General features: G+C 38.9%; 1 protein-coding gene across 1 annotated transcript in view; it reads left to right on the top strand.

The window, feature by feature from the left end:
• Positions 1-12,016, top strand: part of PPM1H (protein phosphatase, Mg2+/Mn2+ dependent 1H) — a 107,173-nt gene that overhangs the window by 59,812 nt on the left and 35,345 nt on the right. The window contains exon 4 of the mRNA XM_060777538.2: positions 1,749-1,861. Coding sequence (XP_060633521.2) covers positions 1,749-1,861 — 113 coding nt within the window. The remainder of the gene's footprint in view (positions 1-1,748; positions 1,862-12,016) is intronic.

Genomic DNA, 12,016 nt, shown 5'->3' with positions numbered 1-12,016 from the left:
ATTTGATTTTACTTTAGAAAGACCATGTTCTTGAAATAAGACTAATGTTCAAAAGCTTTAGTTCAGCTGATGAAATTAAAATGTATGTAAAGTATTTATATTGATTGACGGTTAACAATAAATGCTAGAGTAATATTGAATTCTGTAATGGCAGACAGGAATGCCCAAGAAAATATTTTGCGAAGTGCTTTCTGTAACAGTAGAGGGTTGCAGTAAAGAAGGTGGATGAGAAGCTCTCAGATTGTGCTTCCTTGGTTCCATGCTGGAAGCACTTGACCTATCTGTGATACTAGAAACTTATTTCACAGTGGTTCCATTGTATGGGTTCCATCTTGGGGTATCCTGAGTTTATAATTTTGGAAGCAGCACAGTGTGACCCATGTATTCATGATGGATGGATTCCTGAACTTACCTTGGAAACAGGAAACCTAGATGATAGTGAACCCTATTAAAATACACAAATGCCAGAAGTTATCATACCATCATCCTGGAGAACCTAGATTTTTTTTCCATGTCAGGAGTGACTTGAGAAACTGCAAGTCTCTTCTGGTGTGAGAGAATTGGCTGTCTGCAAAGGCATTGCCCAGGGGCTCCACCTAGAAAATTATCATTGAGGTATATCCCTTCTGGGAATTTGCTAGGTCTTCCAGATCTGCTCTGTGGTAACTTCTGGTGGAAACATATCATAAAATTGTCTGGAAGATCTAGGAAATTCCTGAAGAAGACATATTTTGTCAGATGCAAAGAAACTGCAGAGCAATAAATCATTAATAGGGAGAAAATGAGAACTGTTGCAATTATGAGCTCTTAATGTGTAAGTTGAGGGCTTAGACATTTAAATCTTAACAGACGGGATTGAGCCCTCTGTATTGAACGCACAAGGTTTTTTAATGGCAAATGTTGTTTAGCATGACAAAATCAATTCACGATGCAATTTAGACATGAGCCGCAAGATGGCCACATTGGGCAATGCAGAAATTGCTTGTGCTTTGCTTTCTACAAAACCATCCACTGATTATTTATAAAACAAATGGGATTGAGCCTTCTGTATTGAACGCACAAGATTTTTTTTATGACAAATGTTGTTTAGCATGACAGTCCATATTCTGCTTTAGGTCATGAGAAATCCTACTAAGACACAATAGAAATGCTTGTAATTTACCCATTTCTCTACTTAACTTGATATTCACATAGGGCTTATAGACAATTTCTATAGGGCTTATTCTAAAGCATGGTCATCAATACAACTAGTGCATCTTGTTTTTAAAATGGTATGACTATGTGTTTACTATAGGTACTATAGTGAATTTTCAATCGAGGCGCTCTAATTCTTTACCATACTGCTAAACCCAGGATTCCATAAGATGTTGTCATGGCAGTTAATGTGGTATCAAAGTGCTATACATGTGTGACATGAAAGGGTCCCAGGTATTTCTCTTTTCTTTGGTGAGACAGCTTGTTGCTCTTCTGCTTCCCCCTAGCTTCTCTCCCCTATCAAATCTCTGTTATTATATGATCAATTTATATCATAGCTCTCCTATATAAACAATATCTTTAAAGTATTCTACAAAGTGGGAAACATTTGTCTGATTTGATCATTTTGAACTCAAGTTGATGCAGATGGAGGAAGACATCCTTTGTAAACTAGTTTTTAATACAAGTTTGCTTGCTCTTATGAAATAACCATTGTGAGCTATTTTTTAAAACTCTTGTGGAATTGATCCACTTTCTCCTTTTTTCACCTTCAGGATTTGCAGATAGAGCAAGAAAGGACTGTGTACAATATCTCTGGTGGTTGTACGGCTCTTGTTGTCGTGTATTTACTCGGAAAGCTCTATGTGGCAAACGCTGGAGACAGCAGGTAAGCCTTTGCGAACAGTCCCTGTATGTGTGTGTTTGCTTGAAAGTGAAGCTGTGTTGCCAAGAAAACATTTTTGGGAGAGAAGTAGCCATGGTAGTCTTCTGCAGTGACATTGTGAAGACTGATCAGTTTAATTTGTCGCATCTGATATGAGCCGATGCCAACAAATACACCAAGAAAAAATTGGGTTGCTGTGAGTTTTCCAGGCTGTATGGCCATGTCCCAGAAGCATTCTCTCCTGCTTCTGGAACATGGCCATGCAGCCCAGAAAACTCACAGCAACTCAGTGATTCCAGCCATGAAAGCCTTCAACAATACAAGAAAAACATGTTTTTAAGATGCTGTAGATCAATTTGTGAATTACACTAATTAAATTATGAGCAATTTCAGATTCGAACTGCCGATCTTTCAGTAAGCAGTCCTGCCAGTACAAGGGTTTAACTTATTGTGCCATTGGGGGCTCCTTGATATTTGCTTATTTGAAAGTGTATTTTCATTGTGTTGAATTTGCCATCCCTCATCCTGTGATCTTTCACTTTTTAAGATAAACCACAAATCCCTTAATCAGAATATGACTGATCAGTCCTGATCAGATTGCTCCTGCAGACATCAACCCTATGCTCCTATCAACCACCATGATTCAAAAACCTTTGAATCATATTTTGGGTTCATTGTTTGGGGAAACCTAAGCTGAACCAGTGAATGTATTCTATTTTGGGTTCAGGTTCATGTATACATGACTGATTTCAGCTCAAAACTCAACTGAATGCCACTCAAGCAGAGATGTAAAGAGTAAAAACCAAAAACAAGAAAATCCACAATCCATCTTGTAGCAGAACATTTTGAGCCAACCAAAGGTACAAAATACATCAATCTTTTGAAGCTTATCAGGTGATAGATAGTGAAAAGCATGCAGGAAAAAGAGTGCAACATTTTGGTGATAGCATGTATATTTTAAAAAATGATGTGTGTATAGATGCAAAGACCATTTATGAGTGGGAACAAAAGCAATAAAATGGTGTCAGTAAGGGGTAACCTTTCCCTTTGAAGTATAAAGCAGCCCTTCCCCAAACTTCATTTGGGTCTACCCAGCATGAAGCTATAGAAGGCACTTAAGAAAGAAGACTGCAGTTAGTATCAGGTCTTTGTAAGTAGATGCCAGGACCACAACAAGGTCACAGTCTTCCCTTGTATACTTTTTACTATTTGTCATTTCACCTGATGAAGAATCCAATAAAGACTCAAAAGCCACTGTGATAGACTTTTTTAGTTGAACTAGTAAAGATTTCACTACAGGAAGGAATTTTTACTTTCTCGTTAACAGAAACAAAAGGTTTCTTGAGTAACAAGTGTGTTGTAAAACATCAAACATGTATGTTGGTTATCTGATCATTTCAATGTAACAATTGTTTCAAATTTAGTTTTTCCTTAAAACCCTTCACCTCCCAGCTCTCAATTCACTTCTCAACTCTGCTCATCCCCTTATTCTTCCCTCGTTTCTACCAAATGTATCATATCAAAAGCAAACTGAGGGTACAATTGTAATGTATTTTTAAAAAACAAAGTTTAAATATCTTGGCATTATACTAAATGTCCTTTGATCAGAAGCTGGCTACTTGGAGTGCCTCTGGTGTTGCTATAAGAAGGTCCTCCATTGTGCGTGTGGCAGGGCTCAGACTGCATTGCAGCAGGTGGTCTGTAGTTTGCTCTTCTCCATACTTGCATGTTGTGGACTCCACTTTGTGGCCCCATTTCTTAAGGTTGGCTCTGCATCTCATGGTGCCAGAGCACAGTCTGTTCAGCGCCTTCCAAGTTGCCTAGTCTTCTGTATGTCCAAGGGGGAGTCTCTCATTTGGTTTCCGCTATGGCTTGAGGTTCCGGTTTTTTGCCTGCCACCTTTGGACTCTTGATTGCTGAGGTGTTCCTGCGAGTATCTCTGTAGATTTTAGAAAACTATTTCTTGATTTAAGGCATTAGTGTGCTGGCAGATATTTGAACAGGGGATGGGCCAGAGATGTTGCTGCCTTGGTCCCTTATTGGCTGCTACTTCCCGGCAGATGTCAGGTGGTACAATACCAGCTAAACAGTATAATTTTTCCAGTGGTGTAGAGAGTAGGCATCCTGTGATAACGTGGCATGTCTCATTAAGAGCCACATCCACTGTTTTAGCATGGTGAGATGCGTTTCACACTGGGTATGTGTGCTCCGCAGCAAAGTAGCAAAGTGCAAGGGCAGATGGCTTCACTGTGTTCAGACAGTGATCCCCAGGTTGTGCCAGTCAACTTTTGTATAATATTATTTCTAGCACCCACTTTTTGCTTAATATTCAAGCTGTGCTTTTTGTAGCTCAGAGTATGGTCCAGGGTAACTCCCAGGTATTTGGATGTGCTGCAATGCTCCAGTGGGATTCCTTCCCAGGTAATCCTACCAAATAATTAAGTATATCTACCAAATAATTAAGTAGTCAAATCTTTCTTTCTATTTTCCCCCACCACCAGCATACCAAGAACTTTAATTTGGTGCATTTATACGTCACATATGCTACTGGTGTAAATACTTTGAAAGCACCACATCCGATCTGATCTTTGAATCAAAGCAATGTCAACCCTGATTAATCCTTGGATGGGAAACCCCCACAGAATATCAGGTACTGTAGGCAATATTTCAGAAGAAGGAACTTGCAAAAGTGCCTCTGAGGATTCCTTTCCTAAGAAAACACTTTGAAAGTCATATTGTCACCATAAGATAATGGGTGACTTGAAGACACATGTACACACATGCAATGCTAGACAGGCCTTTGACCTGCTATCTTTCATAAAGATTGTTATCTGGAGATCATGGGAATTCAACATGTCTAAGAAACCATCATCTTAGAAAGTCTGACTTAAAAGCATGGGATCCCATTCTACAACACGTTTTGTCTCTGTTCTGTTTCGTTCTTCCCCTTGCTACATATTGTTCATTTATTCATCCAAATCTTAACTTGTTGAAAGTTATAAAGGAGTGTTGCTGAAGGAGAATGTGGAATGGTGGTATGTTTCAGTTAGAGCAGTGGTTCTCAGCCTGGGGTCTCCAGATGTTTTTGGCCTACATCTCCCAGAAATCCCAGCCAGTTTACCAGCTGTTAGGATTTCTGGGAGTTGAAGGCCAAAAACATCTGGGGACCCCAGGTTGAGAACCACTGAGTTAGAGGTTAAAGGTAACAGTAAATTGCCAGCTACAGCATTTGGTTATTGAATCAAGAGAGACAAACCTTTATTTTGATATTTTTGAAGTCATCAGCAAATTCACAACACTCCAGAGGGTTGTCAATAGAGGATTGTTAAGGTAACCACCCACATCTATTCTGGAAATTAGAACTTGCTGGTTATCTGTGGCCCTGAAACTTTTTCCCTCTTGTTATCTACAAAAAAAATATGGGCTCTTCTTTATCATCTTTTATGTTATGAGACGCAGACCAAATTGGAGTAGCTTCATTATATGCAGATAAAAAGGAGGCAGACCTTGCTCTAGTTTCAGATTAGATAGTGTAGTCATTCTCAGCTGTTAACATACAATTACCTCATTGGCTATATCTGAATCCCGTCCAAAGTGGTTTTTTATGTGCTCTCCAAGATCAAGCACCATCAGAATACTTGGCAGAGATTCCTTCTCCAGTGCAGCTCTTTTTAACGGTGTTGATCTCAAGGTGAAGCTATTGATTTTCTGTCATTTGGAAATGGCGCAAAGACATGAAAGCACCAACCTCAGCAGTGTTCACAGAAATTTATCTTTCTCCCATAGTGAAGCATTACTGCCCAGTGTTTTCTTAACAATTTAACAGTCCATTACATTGCAAGGGACAATGTATGTGCCATGTGCTGATTGGCAATGAGTAAACTATATATGCATTACAATCTGTACATATACATCATACATTCCCAGCATGAAATGTACTGATCCATTCTCACAATATTGTCTCTTTTGCTCCCCACTGTACTTAAAGAATAGCCAAGAAGGGTGCAGAAAGACAGCAACCAAAAGGGTCAAGAGACTGGGCAATTCCCTGATGAAAATTGTTTGGGGTTGTTTAGATGGAAGGGGCCTGCGCAAGAGGAGACAAAATTTACATATGAAAAGGATCTACTGAAAGATAATGTAATAGGTAGCTTTAAATATCTAAAGGGACATTATGCTGAAGATTGGGCAAGCTTCTGATGTTCCAGAGACCAAATCTGGATCTACACTGCCATATAATCCAGTTTCTGAATCCAGATTATCTGCTTTGAACTGGATTATATGAGTCCACACTGCCATATAAGCCTTAGACATAAACCACTGGCTTCAAATGATAAGAAAAGAGATTCCGGGTAACCATTAGAAAGAATATATTACTGTAGGATTTGTTTGGCAGTGAAATAGATCACCTGAAAGTGAGGGCAGACTCTTAATTTCTGGAGGCCCTTAAACATATTGGATGACATCTTTCTGGGGTGCTTTAGTTAAATGTGCCTGCATGGCTGAACTAGATGAGACTTTCATTGTATCCAGCATGTTTTTTCTCATGTTCTGAGTCCCTAATAACAGTGTTTTTGCAATACTAAAATAATCTTGTTCACTATGCACAAGGTGTACTAGAATATCTGTGATGATATAGCAACTCAGATTGTGATTAGAGAGGGAGCTGACAGAAAAATCAGTGTTTTTTAAGAAAACATCTCTGGACATGCTAACCATCGAAGTCCCTCCTGTAAATGTTTGATTCAGTGGCTAGTCATGAGCAATAACCAAAAGATTTACGACTTGCCTCAGACCAATCAGAAGAACAGACAAGTTAACATTTACACTTGTCTCAATTCAGAAATCCAGATTTTGGTGCCTCTCATTGACTGTAATTGGAAATCAATTACAGTCAATGTCAGAATTAGAAGTACTTTGCCAGCATAAGTAGCAATGGATCACATCTACCACATTTCAGGTGAACAGATGTGACAGGGAGGAGATTTCGGTTTTTAAGTTTGGGACGGGACTGATTCTGTTCTGTTCCCAAAACAAACCAAACATTTGATATGCATGAAAACAACACAGATCATAAAGATGGACTACAACTTTCAGTTAAAATCAAAATATCAGCCACCATTCCAAAAGCTATTAGAGGACTAATCTGAGACCTCTTCTTAGCTGGACATTACATACTGAAGGTAGCACCACCAAGAAAGTAACACCTGCTTATTTGCAGATTTTTGAGGCCCTAGGTAGAACCATGATAAAAAGTGTATGTATATTATTTGTTTACAGTATATATACCCCACCATTCTCACCTTGAAAGGGACTCAAAATAGCTTACAGAACACACATATGGCAAAACGTATGTGTGCTCTGCAAGCCAATTATGCAATTAACAAGGACAGATAACACCGCAGAGATAAAGGCAGTCTCCCCATCTAATTTCCAGCATCTTGGAGGCTGTGCTTGATTCCAGCCACAGAGGGTGCTGGAGTTCAGTTTTCCATGCCGAGGAGCTTTCCTCCAGTCAATGCCCTTAAGGGCACCTTTATTACCTCCCCTCTAAAAGCGGTACCTATTGTATCTACTTGCATTTCTGCTTTTGACCTGCTAGGTAGGCAGGTGAGCTGTGGCTAATGACGGTTGCTCAACCACGACCTGGGCTTGAACTCCCATCCTTTTGATCAGCAGGATTTTTCTGCAGCATAGCGGTTTATCCTGCTGTGCCAAGCTCGGCCTATCCATTCATATAATACAGTTATAGTTTTACATGTGGGTCTTAGGTGTTTTCTAAGTAAAGAGATTTGTCTTGGTGTCCAGATAGTCCGTTTATTTTTATTTTTTTTGTAGTTTGGAATGAGATAATATTGCTAACAATTTCATACAGTATGTAGCACTTATGAGTAGAAATGTCCATGTTTCTTCACCTCTCCTGAAACCCATTTCAGAAGATTGTTGCTACAGAATAAGCGCTGAGACTCTTTGCATCTGCTGTCAATGAAGGGTAGTTGATTTGCAAGCTTCTCATGCTTGACTTCAGAACAAATTGATTTTTGCATTACTTGAACTCTTTGACAGGTATGTCCGAGCCAAGGAAACTGTCTGCTAGCTTTCATGCTCATTTGCTTATCTGGACTCGTCATAGCCCAAAATATCTTTTGTGAGGTTTTAAAGTAAGAAAATAACTAGAGGCTACTTTGATAGACACTCTTCATGCTGTTCCCGTAACCAGTTTCCCATCACATTTGCTACTAGTCACTACTTCCCTTCATATTCCTCATAATTCTCATTTTTCATTTAAGTGCAGAATTAAAAGGATACGCATCTCCCATTCAGATTCATCCTCTTTCAAAAGTGAAACATTTTGAAAAACTTATATAAAACTAGTTTAAACTAAACAAGCTGTGCTTATTTTAGCATTTCAGCATTTCATGGAGGTAAGAAAAAAATCCTTCCAAAAAGATGATGGGCTAAATCTCAGTCCTAGCCTGGGGAAGAGAGATTATGGGAATTGTAGTCTATTGACATCTGAAGTACCACTCATTCCTTAATATTTCCTTAGCATTACAATACAAATTTTAAAATTAATTTTCCCTGCTTCTTGGGTTTGCCACATCCACTTTTCAACATGGTTCTTGTTTTCCGACCTTCTCCAAAAATACCTACTGTACATTTTAGGAAATGCCTTTCCTTATTCCCATACTTTGAGTGAATATACACTACGCCAGGGGTGTCAAACTCATTTTCATCAAGGGCCACATCAACCTTATGGTTGCCTTCAAAGGGCTACTGAATCCGTTGACAAAGAATCTGTGGACACAGAGGGTCAACTATATATATATATTACATAGTAGTCAGTGCTCTTTACTTTTTATATAAATTGTGTCTCCAGATGTTATTAAATGACAACTCCCATCACTTTTGATCATCTGTTATGCAGATGGGGATAATGGGTATTGCAACAGACATCATATCCATGAACCTTGTATCTACATTCAAACCCCACTATTCTGATTAAACAGAAGAAATGGCAGCCTTCCCTGTGTTACTGTATCACAACTCCAGTCAGCTCTAATGAGGTATAATGAGGTTGAATACATAAATTGTAGACCAGCATCTGGAGGGCCACATAGTTTGACACATGTGCACAACACAGTTCTAGCAATTCCACAGTAGTTGTTGAAGGCTTTCATAGCCAAAATCACTGGGTTGCTGTGAGTTTTCAGAGCTGCATGGCCATGTTCCAGAAGCATTCTCTCCTGACATTTCACCCACATCTATGGTAGGCATCTGCAGAGGTTGGGGGATCAGATGTGAGTGAAACATCAGGAGAAAATGCTTCTGGAACATAGGCATACAGCTTGGAAAACCCACAGCAACCCAATTCAACAGTACTTAAACTGCTTTGGTTTCATCCTATGGACTCCTAGCATTGGTAGCTTGGAGAATTCTCTATTATAGAGCTTGTGCATCCATTTTTCTTGAATTATAGCACTAAGCTCTGTAGCAGAAATGCTAAATATGGTACTTAAGCAAACTACACTTCCGAAGATTTCAAAGTGTGTAGACATTACAGTTAACATAGTATAAAACTGATATAATCTTGAGGTGTGGATCCTTGGTGAAGCATTATCTACACAACTGCAAGCCAGACATGTAGAGAAACACATCTCACATTCTCTGCTTGAACTGAGTGGGTTTGAACCTTCATATGTTTACATATTACAAACCTAACTAATTTCTCTGGGTTATTTGTTAGCGAAATAAAAAAAAACCCAATACCAATATTTTAGTATTTTATTTTTTCCTGTAAATTTCTGAAAACAAGAAGTGGACACATTCCAGGCACATAACAGCTGTAATAAGCAAATAAAGGAGGAAAATACTTGTCTTCACAGATTATCATCCTTTGACATTTCCCTGACGCACATAATCAAAATTTACTTGAGTGTCCTTCTGAAAGTAGCTAAGAAATCCTGCCTTAGTCAGTCTAGGTTTTGTTTTTTTTTTTTTGCCATCGACACATTTCAAACCCCTCTTCACTCAGACCAGATGTAGTTGCTTCACCTGTATGGAATTCACAATGTTCATTGCCTTCTGACAAAGTGAGCACATCTTCCCTGTGGCTTGGAAGTCATAACACACTGTCAGAAAGGGTTTTCCAAATGGTTTCTCTTTGTCACTTACCACCAGCTTTTAACATCCCTTACAGAAATGTGCAGTTCAGTGTTTTGTTTCAAATCTTTTCTGGCTGAAAAGATATATAATAGAATAAGGGCATCCTGCGAATACTCTTCACTGAAGTAGAGGGCTTTTCCCCCCTTTGTTGTTTTAAGTATTTGAATGTCAAACAACCAGCAAGGAGAGTGGAATTACCCTTCTGACTTTATACACAGCAAGGGGGCATTTTCTCTTTGTGGTTTGACCAGCGTGCCTTTTCCCTACACTTTCAGCTTTTATTTGCTAGCAAAGGAAAGTACACTTCCGAGGAACAAAACCATATAAGTGTGCAAAGAATTCATTTTTAGGAACATGTGGACATTTTCATAACAACATTGGTTTTCCTTGAATTAGTTCACTTCAGTTTCGTTTGTTTTAGTTATAAGCCATAAAGGTTAGGTAAAAGTAAAGGTTTCCCTATGACATTAAGTCTAGTCGTGTGGTGTTCATCTCTATTTCTAAGCCAAAGAGCTGGCATTGTCCGCAGATGCCTCCAAGGTCATGTGGCTGGCATGACTGCATTGAGTGCCATTACTTTCCCACCATTTTGATCTACTCACATTTGCATATTTTCAAACTGCTAAGCTGGGGCAGAAGCTGGGGGTAACAGCAGGACCTCACCCTGCTACCCAGATTCGAACCACCAGTCTTTTGGTCAGTAAGTTCAGCAGCTCAGCAGTTTAACCCACTGTGCCATCGGAGGCTCTGCCATAAAGATTAAACCTCCCAAAATGGGAAAATAAAACATTAAAAATAATACTTTTTGGCTCTTCCCACAATGTACTAACGGCATGGGGAAAAAATTGGAGACTAAATATCGACTATATATTGGTATTCTCTTTGACCTACGTTAAGTAGAGAATATAATTCCAGTTACAGCACGTCTTTCTCTGCAGCATCCTTATTAGCAAGACTAACAAGCTGAAAGATGCACAAATATGAATATCATTTGGGATCTGGCACATTTTGATAGGATTGAATGGCTCTTCAGTTAGCATGGACTTAGTCATCTCACCAGCATTACCAAACCTAATTCTGTGTTAGTAAAAATAAATTAATCCAAATAATCAATATAATAGACTGAGTGGCATGGGCTAGCGCTCCTCGCTATATACTCCCTTTGGGCATAAGCATCTAGGAAATTGCTTTAAAGTGCATAACTTTGCCAGTTCGGTTCTGCTCTAAGAGAAAAGGTTCAACTTTCATTTAGGACATTATGCTTGTAGTGCCCTTTCCTTTCCTTACACGTTCTCTCCATATTGGTGGCTACATGCGGCTCTGTGTAATATTCTCCTCATGCTCCTATCATCTTAAAATTTTACTTTATATTTATTGGAAAAGATTTGTTTATTTATTTATTTGGTATCTATCATGTACTTCTCACCTCCAAAGAGGGACTCAGGACGGCTGCCAACAAGCACTATTCAATGCCGATTCAATACAATAATATAGCATAAAATACAATTTGCATAAATTAAAACAGTGATAAATATACATTAAAAACCTCTGTGCCTCCTAGGAACTCTGGAAAAGAAGATTTTGCAAGTTCCCTCCTACACCTTATTAGTTTAGGCTCTTTTTCAAAGCCTCCAGTCACTACTTCTTTGGAGAACAGGCATCTCCTATAACCATAAAACAAGACATTGTAACTTCAAAACCTGGCAAAAATGCCCCCTTCTCCATTTCTGTGTATGGGTCGGGAAGGTTTTTTTTGTAAAATAAATAAATAAATTGGGGTTTAGTGTTTCTGGCATGAGAATTTATGTAGCCCTAACACCCTGGGAAGTTTCCTAACCCAGCCTCAAACCATATGTGTGTGTGTTTGTGTATTAAAATGTGTATGCAGTTTTAAAATACCGAGTAGCATAAATTTAATCTGTTGTGGCCAATGGATGATGACGGTGAATGTTTGACTTCTCCCAGTCATAAAGTGGCTCTGTATGAAGCAAA

This window comes from Anolis sagrei, chromosome 5 (genome assembly GCF_037176765.1).
Source record: "Anolis sagrei isolate rAnoSag1 chromosome 5, rAnoSag1.mat, whole genome shotgun sequence".
In the NCBI taxonomy this organism is placed as follows: Eukaryota; Metazoa; Chordata; class Lepidosauria; order Squamata; family Dactyloidae; genus Anolis; species Anolis sagrei.
This window is presented reverse-complemented; position numbering and strand designations above follow the sequence as displayed.